Source organism: Nothoprocta perdicaria, unplaced genomic scaffold (assembly GCF_003342845.1).
Source record: "Nothoprocta perdicaria isolate Ctin4 unplaced genomic scaffold, notPer1 scaffold_114, whole genome shotgun sequence".
Taxonomy (NCBI): domain Eukaryota; kingdom Metazoa; phylum Chordata; class Aves; order Tinamiformes; family Tinamidae; genus Nothoprocta; species Nothoprocta perdicaria.
In genome coordinates this window covers 2,161,721-2,176,989 of record NW_020454250.1, presented here as the reverse complement: position 1 = coordinate 2,176,989, position 15,269 = coordinate 2,161,721, and the positions used below count along the sequence as shown (strand labels likewise).

At 39.4% G+C, this 15,269-nt stretch overlaps 1 protein-coding gene across 2 annotated transcripts in view; it reads left to right on the top strand.

Moving 5' to 3' along the window:
- SHC3 (SHC adaptor protein 3) overlaps positions 1–15,269 on the top strand; it is a 55,727-nt gene that overhangs the window by 28,489 nt on the left and 11,969 nt on the right. For both annotated transcript variants that reach the window (XM_026053223.1, XM_026053231.1), the window contains exons 3-6: positions 3,443–3,506; positions 6,413–6,532; positions 9,510–9,563; positions 13,181–13,232. In XM_026053223.1, coding sequence (XP_025909008.1) covers positions 3,443–3,506; positions 6,413–6,532; positions 9,510–9,563; positions 13,181–13,232 — 290 coding nt within the window. The remainder of the gene's footprint in view (positions 1–3,442; positions 3,507–6,412; positions 6,533–9,509; positions 9,564–13,180; positions 13,233–15,269) is intronic.

The window sequence follows — 15,269 nt, the reverse complement described above, 5'->3', positions numbered from 1 at the left end:
AAAATGCATTTTGATAACTCTTCACTGGATACATTTGAATGCTGAAATCTATATTCAAATATACAATGTGTTTTGTGCCAAGAAAATGACTCCACATCATGACCATCTGCAAAGCAGAAAATACTCTTGGACAGATTTGGAACTCAGCATGTGGTCCCTGCTGCAGACTGCACAGTAGCTAATTTTACAAGAGATCAAGATAACTTTACACCGGTATTTCTCTGAGATCACTGCCTAGCCAATGAAATGGCACATAGCATAGGAAAGTGTGGCAGGCATCTATGTCAAATAGCTTCCTTATTGAAAAGGAAGAAAATGTAGAGACATTCAACTTTTCCAAAGTCCATGCAACTGTTTAGCCATGCAAGTATGTCCAAAATTTCTGTTTTTGCATTGATTTCTTAGACACGTGCCAGCATTTGCTTGCACAATTGCACAACTTGACCTAGTAGCTATTTCTGGGTCTGATTTTGATGTTCAGGTATTTATGCTGCATAAGCATGTGCAAATTTGTCTTGCTGCAAAAGGAAATGTCATCTCTGTCCTGCCTAGCAATGCAAACTAGAAATAAGCTTTAGGATGTTTTCTCCCTATCACCAGACTATGTGCAAAACCCTCTGCCAAAGTTGGTCTGGAATATTCTTAACATGGAAATTCAGGAACCTTCCCCCAGAAAAGTGCATATGACAGGATATCCAGCTGACATTTTTATTCCCATATTCATCAGATCCTTCTGTAAGACTCCGTAACTCCTAGTTGGAGAAAGTACTGCACTTTTTATTGCAGGTACGTGAGGGATTGCTGCTGAGAAAGCCATCTCTGGGCTTGGCAGATTACTCTCATCTTGCATGGACAGTCTTGCTTTCAAAATATCTTTTCTAAAGTTGCTGGCATTTTTGCCAGAAGTTGTCTGAGTACATTTATTACTCAGAATTCCCAGAAACAAAGCAATTGTCCAGTGTAAGTGCCTTATATGAGTAGCAATGAGTCATCACCTTTTTCAGGTCTTTCTTCCATTTTCAGTGCTTGTGCACACTTCTTGAGCGCTGAGTTGGCTTAAATTGTGGTGTTTACTGCCATGGACACCCAGAACTAGAAAATCTGTGCTTTGCACTTAGTACTGAGCACAAGGTCATGTGGCTGTGAATTGCTTTCTGCTCACCTTGCTCTTTGGAGATGGGTTTACAGTAATGTGGAGTTGTGGAGTCGACTTCTCTGGAGATCTTCTAAACCCAACCGTATGCAACATGCTCTGGGTGACTGTGCTTGTGCAGGTGTTTGGACTAGGTGATCTCCAGAGATGCCTTCCAACCTCACCATTGTGTGATTCTGCAACGGCAATCAAGGTGCCTTGCTAACCTGGTGATGGGATTCAGCCTCTTGTGGCAGCACCTTTACTGTCCTGGCCTCAGATGACTGTTTTGTTCAGCAATATCCTTGAATAAGATTGGTCTAACAAGCTTTGTAATTCTGGTAATCAGGAGAATCCTACAGACAGAAGGCGTAGGAGCGAAAAGAAGAACATTGCAAGCACCAGCCATGCACCAGAAGTACAGCAAGCTCTTAAGCTCTATTTGTCAGGAAAACCAGAAAATTTGACTTGCAGTTGCAAGTAGAAAATGATGGAGGCAAGTAGGAAGAAAAAGGAAATTGCAAGCAAATATGTCTGTCAAATGTCATGTCCCTGAAATCCATGTCACTTCTTGTGAGAGGCAAAACTTGGAGGTCATCATAATATATGAAGCAGAGCGCTGGTGGGAACAGAGGTAAAGGCATGAGAGGAGGAGACACAGAGCATGAAGAGCTGAATATCTTGTCCAGTTATCATATTGATAAGTAGGTGTGTTGTTTGCCCTATTATTTGTCTAAGATTCATCAGGACTTCTTTAAACCAAACTATTCTAAACCTCTGTGCAAGAAACTCCAGTAACTACTTTTACTAGACACTTGCTTGAATTCAAAGGGGCATTGTGGTGATTTGAACAGGGATGGGGCCCTAGTTTAAAAGCACCTAAAGCTTAATTATGTTGTGACTACTGATAACTCTGTCACGTCATTTGTTGAGCCACTGTGTATTATTCCTAGTACATACGACCTCTTCTTCCTGACTCCTTTGATAATCCCATGTATTCACCTAGAAGGTAGATAAAATACTATCCCTCTCATAGCATTAAATTTAAGTCATTTTCTTATTTCTAGCAAGGTGTCATTTCAAGGTTTGGATTATTTTGACAGCTCTTCAGCTTGGAGTTCATCATCTTATATTCTATTTTTTGTTTGTTTTTTATTTTCATAAAGTACATGTTCCTTGCTTGCTAATATAGCGTTAATGGTTTGCATTCTCAATCAATATTTATAACAGGTAAACAATAGTTTGTAGTTACCCTTACCGATCCCTATGGAGCCATTCTGTCTTACAGTATCAGTTAATGAAACAGATCTATTACAGCAGTGTTGCTAATTGTGACAAGAATGTCTGTGCATGCACTGTAGCAATTTTTAACTAGTGATCAGCTTAGCTACTTGTTTAATCTATTTTTACATCCTGAAATGATGTAAAAGATTTGTTTGTAGTTTTGAATGGTTGGAAATTTTGGCCATATGTAGCTATTTTCCTAATTCAAATTCATTTTCAATGTGCATTTCTTCACTTGGGCTATTAGCATAACAGGAAGAGTGAAGCAATATTGGAAAACTAAAAGAAAATGTTAATGGCATTCATTTTCTTAACCATGTAAAATTATGGCCACAAAGGCAAATACAAAGGCAAATATATGTCACAGATATGTATGTCACAGATGTCATGGGAATGGATCACAGTGAACAAATATATAACCTTTTAACGGTTTTGTTTCAAAACATTTGTCAAATGTATCACATTTCTTTCTATCAGGATGATTTTAGGGTTCTAGTATTATGTCATGGCAGGAGACTTTGCTCTGGCTATGCAAGTGTACAGTAAATAGGAAAAAAAGTACACTCTTTTTAATATTACTAAAAAGGTCTAGAGGAATGTTTCTTGAAAATATCGCTTACTATCAGATTCCCCATGAATTTAATACATTTTTCCTCTCTCATTTTTTAAATAGAAAATCTATCATCTGTCATTTTGTAGATACAAAAATGAGAGTGGGAAGAAGATATTAAAAATAAATACTCTAATTTACAGTTAGAGAAGTTCTTTTGGATGTTGTCATCTCACAGTGTGTTCCTTACACTAACATTGACCATTAACTGTCTTCTGTGTTAGGCTGAGGTAATCTAAATGTGAATGAAGCCTGTTAGTGGTGAGGAGAGAGCTAAATGACCCACTCCTTGTTCTCAACCCTGAATACAAACTTGTCTGGAGCCGCTCTCCTCCAACGTATTTCAGCAGTAAAATGGAGAAAGCCACACATCTTCTTGCTATAAAGGGTTTTTTTTTTTTTTTCTTTCTCTTCAGGGAAGCAATCAGTCGTGTTTGTGAAGCTGTACCTGGTGCCAAAGGAGCCTTCAAGAAACGAAAGGTATTTTTCTTTTAGTGCAGTTGACCATATTTTCTTAGTTCAACACAGAGGAGACTGGGCACAGCAGGCAGGTGAGTTTAAAAGTAGCTTTGAGAATTGCAGATCATTAATCTTTTGAAGTATAGGCTGTTTTCATCCACTGTATGTAGCCTGTCACCCTTTTGGTCAGGATCTTCTTTTATAGGTGACTAGAACTTTGAGTATATTTAGGAAATGTTTGTGTCTTGCCTTTATGTTGCCTCCTGCAGAAAATCCCTGCTTGCCTGTGTAGGCTGTTGGTAAAAGGCTCAAAACCATCTAAAGGGGATACTTCTTCTTACAGTGCATGAGTAAATTGTGAAAAATGCTTCTGGAAGCTTTTGTAGAAGCCAAAAATATAAATAGCTTTGCAAGTGATTCATTCAGAGCATGGTGGATAGCCCTACTCTTGATGATTATTAAACACTTTAGGAAGCTCCTGAGCTGCTGGTTTCTGGAAACAGAGAGAAGGTACCAGGTGATTCTCAGGTGAAACCAGGTGATTTCTGATGCTATTTTCATAAGCATGTGCTGCCAGCCGTTCAGAAGATACTCCAGCTATGCCCATAACTCCCACCTTGCCTTGGCCACTTTAGGCTCATTTTCTTCTCCCATAGCCATCTTTGGCTGCCCGCATTTCCACAAGGCAATGCCAGGAGTTGGTTTGCAGCAAGTCTAAGGGGAGCATGTAGAATGCAATTAATTGTAGCTGCTGTGTTGTTAATGGCTGTTGGATGCAGAAAGAAAGTAGGTAAAGGAAAATGCCTGCTTGCTTTCCTACCTGCCTGGCTATTTAGGCAGGATCCTAGGACAAAAGGTGAGACAGTCACCGGGTTTGTGCACCTGGCCCCCGGCTGAATAAGGTGATGGAGCAACATATATGTTATAGCATAATGGAAACCTTCTCAGAAATTACAGGGAGTCCACCTCCCTGCAGATATACCCCATGGCATTTTTAGGTTCTTTGCTTGGTTTTGCTTTTTAAATCTGACAGTAAAGGTGAAATTTTTATTTTCCTTGAAATGCAAAAATGATGCAAGGCATGACTGTAAAAGTAGGTTAAAAGAGAGTCCCAAGTGCCTAAAGAGGCACCTTGCTGTATTACTGTTTTCATAAGCAGGACTGATTATCTGTTGCAGAAAAGGGATGCTGTTTTTAAAATAATCCTGTTGCTGAAACTGGGAATAAACCTAACACCAATGTAGCATTAAGAAGTAGTTATTCTCTTTTTTGCGGTACTGGATACGTGGGGGATAGCTCCTCCTATCGTGCATGCTGTAAGTTGCATTAAGCAAAGCTTATATTTTTCTGTTATCTACATATGCATAAAATTTCCCAGAATGATCATACATATTCATTCTGTATCCTGGAACTAATTACAACATACCCCACCCTCACACGTGTGCACCCTCTGTCCCTTTGGTGGCCCCTGGCACTCATTCTGAGGCCACTGGTGCTCATCTTTCAGAGTCCTTCTGATGATGAACTCTGTTAACCCACTTCCATAGATGGTCTCATTTTGTCTCAGGGAGCCCTATTTTGGCCCCATTGCCCAGTCTGAGCAGGATCCTTGAAGATACCATGGTCCTTATCTTCGTCGTTAGCCGATGTTTGCTGTTTTTTTCCATAGTCTCTCATGATGTACCAGCAGCAGCTGCTGTTTTGCCCGTCCTCTCTCATGATGTACTAGCAACAGCAGTGAAAATTATGTCCTTGGGTGCATTCTTGTCTGGGGCTTCTCATAACAAGCCTACTGTTTGCCGAGAAATTTTGCCTAGCAACAGGATTACAGCTAAATCTTAAAGACAGGTGGCTTTTGCACTTTCATCACTCTCTGGGTTTCCTTACGAATGTGGTTAAAGTGAAATGTTCTTCTCTGGGGTAGTTTTGCACAGCTTGTTTCTTGCACTGGGGAGAGGAGATCCTCAGGCAGGAGTGCAGAGCCGAGGTGGATTAAGGAAGAGCTCTAGAGAAACAGCATTGTTGAGAAGGGCTTGCATTAAAGAGAAGTTAAGGAATATACTAGCTCTGGATGTATGTTTAGCATTAGTACAGAACAGATATTGCATTTCTACACCTACGTACAAGAAGTATTCAAGTAGTGTATTTTTAATAAACAGAAAGAAAAGAAGCTGGAGCTGCATCTATGTGAGCTGGAAGGTGTAGAGTGGCACATATGTGTCCAGCCTTTTAGTAGTGACAAATCTTTCTAAGGCTATGGGCAGCTTGTCGCCAATGCAAATTTGATGAAAGGCCTGCAAAGTTGTAAGTCTTATTGCAACCCCTCTGTCTTCCCACACTTTGTACTTACTCCCAATTAGGAGTGATCATTAGCTGCGTGGGGGACCCACATACGCAGATATTTGCTAATACTGACTGCTGAGAAGGCGACAAGTATAGTGACACTGTGATTAACTATTTGTGACTGTCCCATCAATATCCCCTTCACAGGAGTCCCACTTTCCATGTGGAGAGGGGATAGAGCAGTCGATAAATGCAGAGAAAGCAACCGTTTTTTTTTTCCTCAGGGTCTGAATTGTTTTTTTCCAGGGTAAGAACATCTAGTTTTAATATACTGACTTAAGACATTTATCTTGGTCTACTTGTTTGTCTCCCATGAATTTAACACTTGTTATTTCATTCAGATCATACCTACTGAGGCCAATGAGGCCATGCATACCTGTTTATTCATTATCTTTATTATTGTGACTATTATTTTTTAGAAAGAATGATATCCAAAAAAGATACAGCAGTTCCAGTGAAATGATCTTTGGAAAGTCAGCAACTTTATAGGAGCCTATAGTAATTCAGATAACTCTGCATAGCATAGATGTTCATCCCAAATATATAGAGAACAAAAAATGTGCTTTTTCTTTTCCCCTTCACAGCCTCCAAGTAAAGTTCTTTCCAGCATCTTGGGAAAGAGCAATCTTCAGTTCGCAGGAATGAGCATAATGCTGAATATCTCCACCACCAGCTTAAATCTAATGACACCTGACACAAAACAGGTGAGTTGAACTGCCATAGTAGTTAGTAAAGCTTTTGATGAATAGCCTGTTGAACAGTTACATTCTGCCTGCCAAAACACTCAGTTGCTCAAAATACTATTCCTGAATAACATTTATAGAGTGAATGAAAAGAGATTATGAAATGTAGTAGGAGTCACCACTGTTTAAGTATTCAAAATAGCGTAGATGAATTATTTTCTTTTGTCTATGTTTCAAGTAACTCTGTTTTTCTGTAAACAGACCTACAATATAAAATGGCATTTTCTGAGGACAGGAGCTTTTGTTTGACTGCAATTGCAAACTTTCATAGGGCTAAGGATGGAGTAGGTGACTGAAGAAATGAATGAGTATCCCCAATTTGTCGTTCATTCTTTCCCTTTAGAGTCTTAAAGGGCAATCTGTTCCTAGGGTGCTGCTAAAAATACAGCCACAGGGATTTTTCAGTGCAGTGAAATGCCCTGTATTTTAGAAATACAAGGCAGCCGTTCTCAAACAGCCCTTTTCTCCTTCTTCTTCTTTGTGCTGAAGGTACATACCGACTTTGGGGAATCACTGCAGTGGATTGTGAATGATGTATGAGATGAGAGTAAAAAAAAATCCTTGCTCAGGGTATATATAAAGAGAGAGCAGGCAGACTTGCGTAGTCACTGCTGTGCTATTTGCTGTGAGCTACATGCTGCGTTAAGGCACGCAACTTTCTGCCCAGATACAGCTAGTGAGGGGAAAAAAAAAAGAAAAGGAGGGAAGGATGAAAGACAAAAAAATCCTGCTGTCCTCAGAAGCCTCAGGATGAAAGGATACGAAAGACTACACATGACATATTTAAAAGCTTGCTGTTTATAATGATGTTTCTACTGATGTGTTTTTTCTTCATTTTTGTTCTCATTTAGAAAATGTTGTAATCTTCTGCAGGGAAAGCACAGAGACTGTGCGAGCAGCAGTATGGCTGGTGTAATGGTGTGGGGGTGTTTGCTAAGGCATCCGCACAGTAGGGTTTTTTGTGAGGACACTTGCCCCCAGCCAGCAGCACAGGAGCTAGATGGCAAAAAGATCTATTAAAGAAGCACCAAACCCTGAAAGTGGCCTTGTTCTTCATCTGGAAATGGAGTTAAAACTGATTTATTCCAGGGAAGGATTTTCCCATAAATGCTTTGGCTTTTCTCAGGGAGAGGTGAAGTAATTTCCAGTGAACTGAAATACAAGAGAGTGTTTCTCTCACATTGTTCGTTCTGAGATAGACTGCATCTGTATGCTGGAGGACTGGGGAACATCTTGTTCCTCAAAGATCCCCAGGCTAGCCCTGATCTCCCCTCTTTCTTTTTCCTGCCAAACATTTGCTTACTCTCTGAACTGCTAAGGCACAAGGTCCCAGCAGCTCTGTCCTTCAAGGCCCGCTCAGGAAAGACAGCCTGGACTTCTGCAATATCCACTTGTTCCTAGTAGAGGTGGAAGAAGGGGCAACACTGGGCTGTTGTTCCTTGGGCACTGGGAGCGACACTGCACTTCACAGAAGCTTTGGGACCTTGGTAGGGATGGATGAACAGAGGCTTTTAGTGTGTGTACCCCTGGCTCTGGGGTTGCATTAAAAAAATTGCTTGACTTGAACTGATAGTTTAAAAAAATCTTTTGGTTTCCTTAACATTTGGAAAATTGATTTTTAAAACAATCTGAAATAATTTCATTTTTTTAATTCTGCTAAATAGAAATCTACACGATTCATTTTTGACGTTAAGATCACATATTCTTTATAAGAAAAAAACATGCGAGGGAAATCCCCATTGAGGAGTAAGGGAATAATGGTCCTCTGCTGAGCATTTAAAAATTAGCTGTGTCTTCTGAGGCTGTTGTGAGATAAGAAGGAGCATTAATAAGGAACTTTATATGAAAGCTTATTCTCTATTTTTTTTCTAACTGCATGAGATGGCAAAAGCCAGAGAAATTCATGTAAGACTTTTTTTTATCTTCGAGGAAAAAAGTGGATATTTCAGGACTTTAAGATGCAGAATGGGAAAAGAGACTAGAGAATATTTTTTATAATGTTTTTTTCTTTCCCTAAACTAGGTTTCCTATGGTATACATTATCTTCTTCAAAAGAAACAATTATGATCCAAATGATTAGTGTCACATAGTCTAGATTTCTAATTAAGGACCCTCTCCTATAGTAAGTGAATTACTTAGTATCATTCCTATGACTTAAACGATGAAGCAAACTTTTCTTTAGAATGACCTTTTCATTCTCATTTGTTGCATGATTTTATTATTAAAAGAGTTTGTAAGTTAAGTCTCAAAATAGGAATACATTACAGCTATTCTCCTTGTATTAGAGATTCCTGACAAATTTTCTCTTTTCAGAGAAATAGTGTGTTGGTTAAAACTCTACATAAGCAAATTGAATTTTGGCATTTCAAATGCCCTAGGGTGTGCCTGAGATTGCGACTGTAATCCTAGATTTGCAGCTAGATTCAAAGTTCTGTTTGTATATTGCAAACATGTTTATGTTTAACATCTCAAGCATAAAATGGCACAGTAGGTGCTGGAAGCAATGGTAGGGTGTGCAGGTTGGCACAATTTCATTGATTCCACCCAGGTGGCATCAGCAGAAAAGTGTTCTGATGAATAGGACCCTTTCCTCCATTCATCACTAGCTGTAATAAAGAAAGTGAGCCCTAGCAGATTAAAATTTCTCCAAAGATACCTATATGACAGAGCTGTATGATTTACTGGAGCTCTGAGTACATTTAACAATCTCCTGATAGGTTTCAAGGAACAGTAGATTAAAAACTTTCATCCTTAAGTTTGTTTATATTATCATGCTACTCTTTACACTCCTTGTTGGTGAAATGTAGGAGTTATTTTGATCTTCGTTTTGAATTTCCACCCCCCACACAAACCAAAAAAAAAGAAACCAAAAGGGTAAACTGTATGAGAAAACCTACTAACTTGTTCTTTTTTTTTTTTTTTTTTTTTGATCACACAGATCATAGCAAATCACCATATGCAGTCTATTTCCTTTGCATCTGGAGGTGATCCGGTAAGCATTTCTTCAAAGCTTTCCCTAATAGATACGGCTTTATGACGACTGTTTGCCAAAATTTATTGCATAGCTTACTGAAAGGAAAATATAGCCACAATAGTTTCTGCTTCTTGTTTCATAAATTCTTCTTGACTGTTGCCATCAAGCTCTTCTTGAGGAAACCACTGACAAGCAGTCATAAATCCTCCTCCTTGAATGACTGAAATGAAAAGTATGGAAGGTCTGTGAGCATTCATATAATAAGTGATAAGCAGCTCTGTTTTTCAGAGCAATGTCAGATAGATTTCAGGTGAATTTTCATCTCAGCTGTTTTTCTTTTTGTCCTATTTGCAATAATAGACCTTTTGCAGTTATTTTTATAGCAACGTATGTATTTTTTTTTCTTTTAATCTTTAACTGCGCATTGAGCACAATGTACTAAGTACTGCCTTCGGGTGCATTCATAACCCACATGAAGACCAGCTTTCGGAAGAAACCCGGATTTTTATTTCTGATTTTGCCAAGCTTTCAGATACACCTACATGTTTGTTTCATGCACAGCAAAGGGCAGACCTTGACTTGTATATTTTTATGAGTAATCTACCTAAAATCATATTGACTGGCCTTCAAAAGTCCTTTCTCACCCTTGAAGAAATGGAAGAATTTAAAAATATGGACAATGCTCACCTCATACCCTAGAGCATTGATAGCTTTTAAATCCTAGCTTAATTGAATGAATCTGCATTTTCATCAGTCATATAATTATCTGTCATTAATCAGTCATGTAATACAAATACAGCAATTCTAGCCTGCCCTGCGAGTTATTTCTCTCAGCTTAATTCCACTGCGTTGAAGACCTTTGGCAACTTCTCCCTTCATTTTACTACCCTCAGTAAACATAAGGGCAAAGTTCAGTCCTGGGATAACTCTGCTGAAGTCAGTGAAGGTCTAGAACGGAAAAAGAAAGACAACACATGATAATAATTTGGGGAAGAAAAAATGGATCAGCAGCAGCTTCAAAATACAACAGATTGCCACAGGATGCTGTAAATGAACAATTCCTGAAGTGGGCAGAGGAGTGATTAGCACAGTTCCCTGCCTCCGTAAGAAGATTCTTCACTCCCCATCTGCCATCCCAAATGCTGAGTCCTGGAATCACCATAGCACGCTGCCCACTGATGGAGTGATTTACCATGGAAGAGGAGCAGCGGCAGTAGCAGTAGCAATTGGATTTGGAGTAAATATGCTCTCCCAAATGTTTTAGAGAGAGAAAAATCATGCTAATGAGTCAGTGACTATCAGAGAAATCAAACTGCGTCGTGGAAAGGAGCTGATAAAAAGAGACAGTGAAACTATAAAGCAGCATTCCCAAAAAGACCACTGCAGGGTGATCTCATCCCAGGGGTGGAGAGGGTAGGTGTGAGTATCTAATGACACCCTGCAGGCTTGTCTCTGCGGGCTTGTATCTGGCACAACTTAAATCAAAAAAAGCTTTTTCAAAAAGCAGGTGGTTCCTTTTTCCCTAATGTGCAGGAAAGAAGAGAGTGCAAGGGACGTGATTTAAATTGCACCTTCATTAACCCATCTGAGGACTATGCAGACATGACTTCCATCAACCCGAAGTCATTTCCACTTAGTGGAGGACTGCTGTCACAAAATTCATCTCCGAAAATGTCCCTGTTTATTCTATAGATGATCTCCAGCTCATTCCCTTATTTCAAGTTTAAAGTGGAAGGAGAAAGGCCTTCTGAGGCCGTATGAGAAGTCGGATCAGTTCCCAAATTTTACTGTGGGAGACTTCCCTTACATTGCATTTTGAGGCCTGTTTTATCTGGAAGCTAGACTCTCCTAGTTCCTCTCCACATCCAATTTTTAATTCTCTGAGTATCTGCCACACACTGGTGCCAGCAATTAGCTTTGCAACTTTCCTCCCACTCCCTAAGCATTAATTACCTTCATCATTCAAAATATATCCACCGGAGAAGCGTTCCCAGTCTTGGAGAACAGCTTGAGTACCACATATATTTCTACAATATTCCCTGCTGCAATGAGTCAGATAGTTTCAGGCTTTGTCACTACATGCAAGCTTAAAATGGCTCTTTCAAAACCTTTTTTGTGCCATTTCAGAATTGTTTTTAGTTTACTTCCAAGACAGTGTTTGGATTTGCTCTAATTTACTCTCCAGCCTCCCTTATGATACACCAAACATTTTTCATCCATGATCATTTCAATTGGCAGTTTCCAGGCTGCTAAACAAGACTTCCTTCCTTCCTTCCTTCCTTCCTTCCTTCCTTCCTTCCTTCCTTCCTTCCTTCCTTCCTTCCTTCTTTCCTTCCTTCCTTCCTTCCTTCCTTCCTTCCTTCCTTCCTTCCTTCCTTCCTGCCTGCCTGCCTTCCTGCCTTCCTTCCTCACTCCCTCCCTCCATTCCCTCCCTTCCCTTCCTCCCTTCCTTCCTTTCCTTCGTTTCCTTCCTTTCCTTCCTTCACTAATCTCATTATTGCTATGTCTGCATGCCTTTTAATAGTACATTATACACTTGTCATCAGAAACATAAATGTGCTTCATCCTTTCCATTACAGTCTCCTTAGGAAGGGAGCTGTGTATGTAGCACAGGGGTTTGTTTTGGTAGTAGCACATGTGCTCTTGTGTTAGAGAAGGGTAAGTTAAAGGAAATCTGTCTTTAAATTCAAAATTGATAGATGTTGTGGTATCAGATCATGAGGTATTACGTTCATTGGTCTTAGACCAGTTCATTGGAAATAATTTGCGTAGATTTGCATTGCCAAATGCAGTGCATCTTTTGCTTGTCTAAGCTAACTTTAGATAGACACAACTATCCAGGCATGTCAGGAAATCATGGATCTGACCAACTTTCTAGTTGAATCAAGTCTACCTGGCATTTTCCACTTCTCCCAGTAAACCTGACATTTCCCAAGAGCACTGGCCTTACCTTTTCATCTGCAGGATGATACAAGTCTGCCTTGGTTGTGCAAAGGAATGGGAGCAAGAAATCACCAGAGAGCCCATGAGCTCATCATGTGATGCCTGTGTTTTCAGGAAAGCCTGTGGGAATGGGAGCAGCCCTTGGGATAGGGAGAGTGTCTTGGAGAGGGTACCTCTCACAGCCAAGCAGAGACGTGGCTCATGGCACCTGTGTGCCAAGCAAACACACCTGCTTGTCACACATAAATAAAACCAATTCTTCCTCATTTCAGAGGAGCATGGCTGTTAATCCTGCTGTCTCTGCCAGACAATCAGTCAATTACTTTATATTCTGAACCAAAATCTCTGGGTATGTTTTTTTTAAAACAACTTGAAAATTCTACTCTCTGAATGAGGCCTGATCCATATCCTATTAAATTTCTTAAATGGATTTTCAAGGCAGTGGAAGAGATTTACAAATTATGCTGGAATAGATTCACATTCTGGGATCCATACCCAAACTAATAAACCTTTTTTTTCTTTTACAGTAAATGAGAAGTTGCAGGTTTCTAAGCAGTAGATAACCGTAGTGATAGACATATGATATTGAGATCCTACCCAGAAGAACATGTATGCTGTGGACTATGATATTTTCCAATGATCAGTGCAAACATCTTTTTTCATTCACTATAGATATATTAATTTTTTGACAGGATACAACTGACTATGTTGCATATGTAGCTAAGGACCCTGTTAATCGTCGAGGTAAGTTAGAATGTCTATTCTTTTTTTTCCTTTGAAAAACATGAATTATTCATAGTATAATTTACTCCTTTTTTTTTTTTTTTCCCTTTTCAGAAAAAAAATAAGCACAGCTCAATATAAAGATTGCCTTCAGTAGAATCATTAAACAGAGTGGCAATAAGGAACAGCCATGCACACCTTAGTTCTTGGCTATGGTTCATCTCCAAATATCATTTAGACTTTCTTCGTGTCTTAAATCAAGGGCTTGTTAGTCATGGCAATGTGACCTTCTAGGCAACAGCTATCTCATACCTAACTTAATCAAGATGCAAAAACTAAGCAGTCCTCTGATTAAGTCCTCTGATTAAGAGGCTGAATCTGTTAGGTCTTCTCAGCATATGCCTAATTCTTCCTGACAGCATCAGATTCCTTATCACATTGTGAGCTTTCTAGCCAAGTTGCTGGAGGCTGTCCTCTCTCTCAGTAAAATTTTATTCAAGGATAAGCCTAGTTCTATTATTTTCATGACAGCAGTCACGAATCAGGCACTTCTTGTTGATTGCTTTTAAAGACTGAGATTCTGTTCATATTCCCCCCAAATAAAGGTAAATTATAAAAGTGTATAGTCTGAAATAATAGATACATAAAACACTCTGCTTGAAATGCAAAAAACATCAGTATGTCTTGATTCAAGGTGCAGATTATTGTATAATGTACCTGAGAGTCTGTTTATTATTCATGAATTCATGGAAAAAAAAAAGAAACTAGCTCCAAAAAAAGACTTTAGCACTTCCAGTGGGATTTCTACAGAATTTAGACAGTTTAACTCCAAAATCCCAACTCCATGAATCCCTGGCTGCCACCAAACCATACGTATGACTAGCTCAATAGCTCCCACATTCTGTGACCTTTAATTACTTACTTAGATAACGAACTGTTGCACCCATATGAAGAAATGTCCAGTCTCAGGAGTATTAGCTGATAGAGAATACCTGCACTAAACATACTAACATGTTGAATGTGAGTAAGTCAAACGATTAGAAAACTTATGAGGTAATGAAGATGGGGAGATGGTCCAATTCCTTGCCATGCTTCTGTGTTTCAGCCTCCTACGTGTTTTGTTAAAAAGGATCAGGCACCAGACTGTAGACTGTACTGTGTGTAGCTGCTCTGAACTCCTTTTCTTCAGCTGTACCCTTCTCCAAAACAGAAGATTAATTTAGTCACGTCAAGAAATCTCAGTAGCAACCTAGAGAGCCAGCATCACAGACCAGACGCGGGCACTGTCTGGAGTCTGGAGGAGCTCTGTGTTCTGTCTGCTCTTCCTATATGAATGGGCTTTTAGTAAAAACTGCTTGCGGACTGCATTCCTTATAGCTATTTTGAATTTGTCAGCCTTAGCTTCTTGCCACTTTTTTCATTACTATGCTCTATCCTAGATCAAAAAGTCGAAGTTTAAGCACTTCGTACTATCTTTCCGTGGATTTTATTGGTGAATTTTCTAGGTCTCCAATTGTAGTGCCTGTCCTCGATCTCTAATCATTTTTGTTCCTCCATCTTAAAATTTCTGCATTGTTTTCAAAATGCAGATCAATGCTAGTTATGTTTACAGTTATCTAGTATTAGCCTCAGCAATCTGTGGTAGAGATTGCACCTGCCTGTTTTTACTTTTGTGCTCTTCATTAGCCAGTTTTCTCATTACCAATTTGTGCTGCAGAATAGCCCTTTATTCTCATGTGAAATTCTCTTATGCTTCCATCCTTAATCCTTCAGAGTTAGAGCTTTACATGACAGATTTTTCCTATGAGGGTGTATATCAGTGATGTGCAGACCTGTGACTTTGCATATGTCTGGTATTAAAATGCATTTTTTTTTTAAGGAATTTAGCTTACCAAGGGATTCTTGCCATCTTTGCACCATCACTGGCCACTTGGTCAGTCTTGGTGTTGCCTGCACAACGTGCTAGAAGTGAGTTCCATTAGTTCAAATTTACTTCCACATCTGGTGAAGATATTACTGCTGCTATTATTAATATCACAACTCATGCTGTACTAGAGC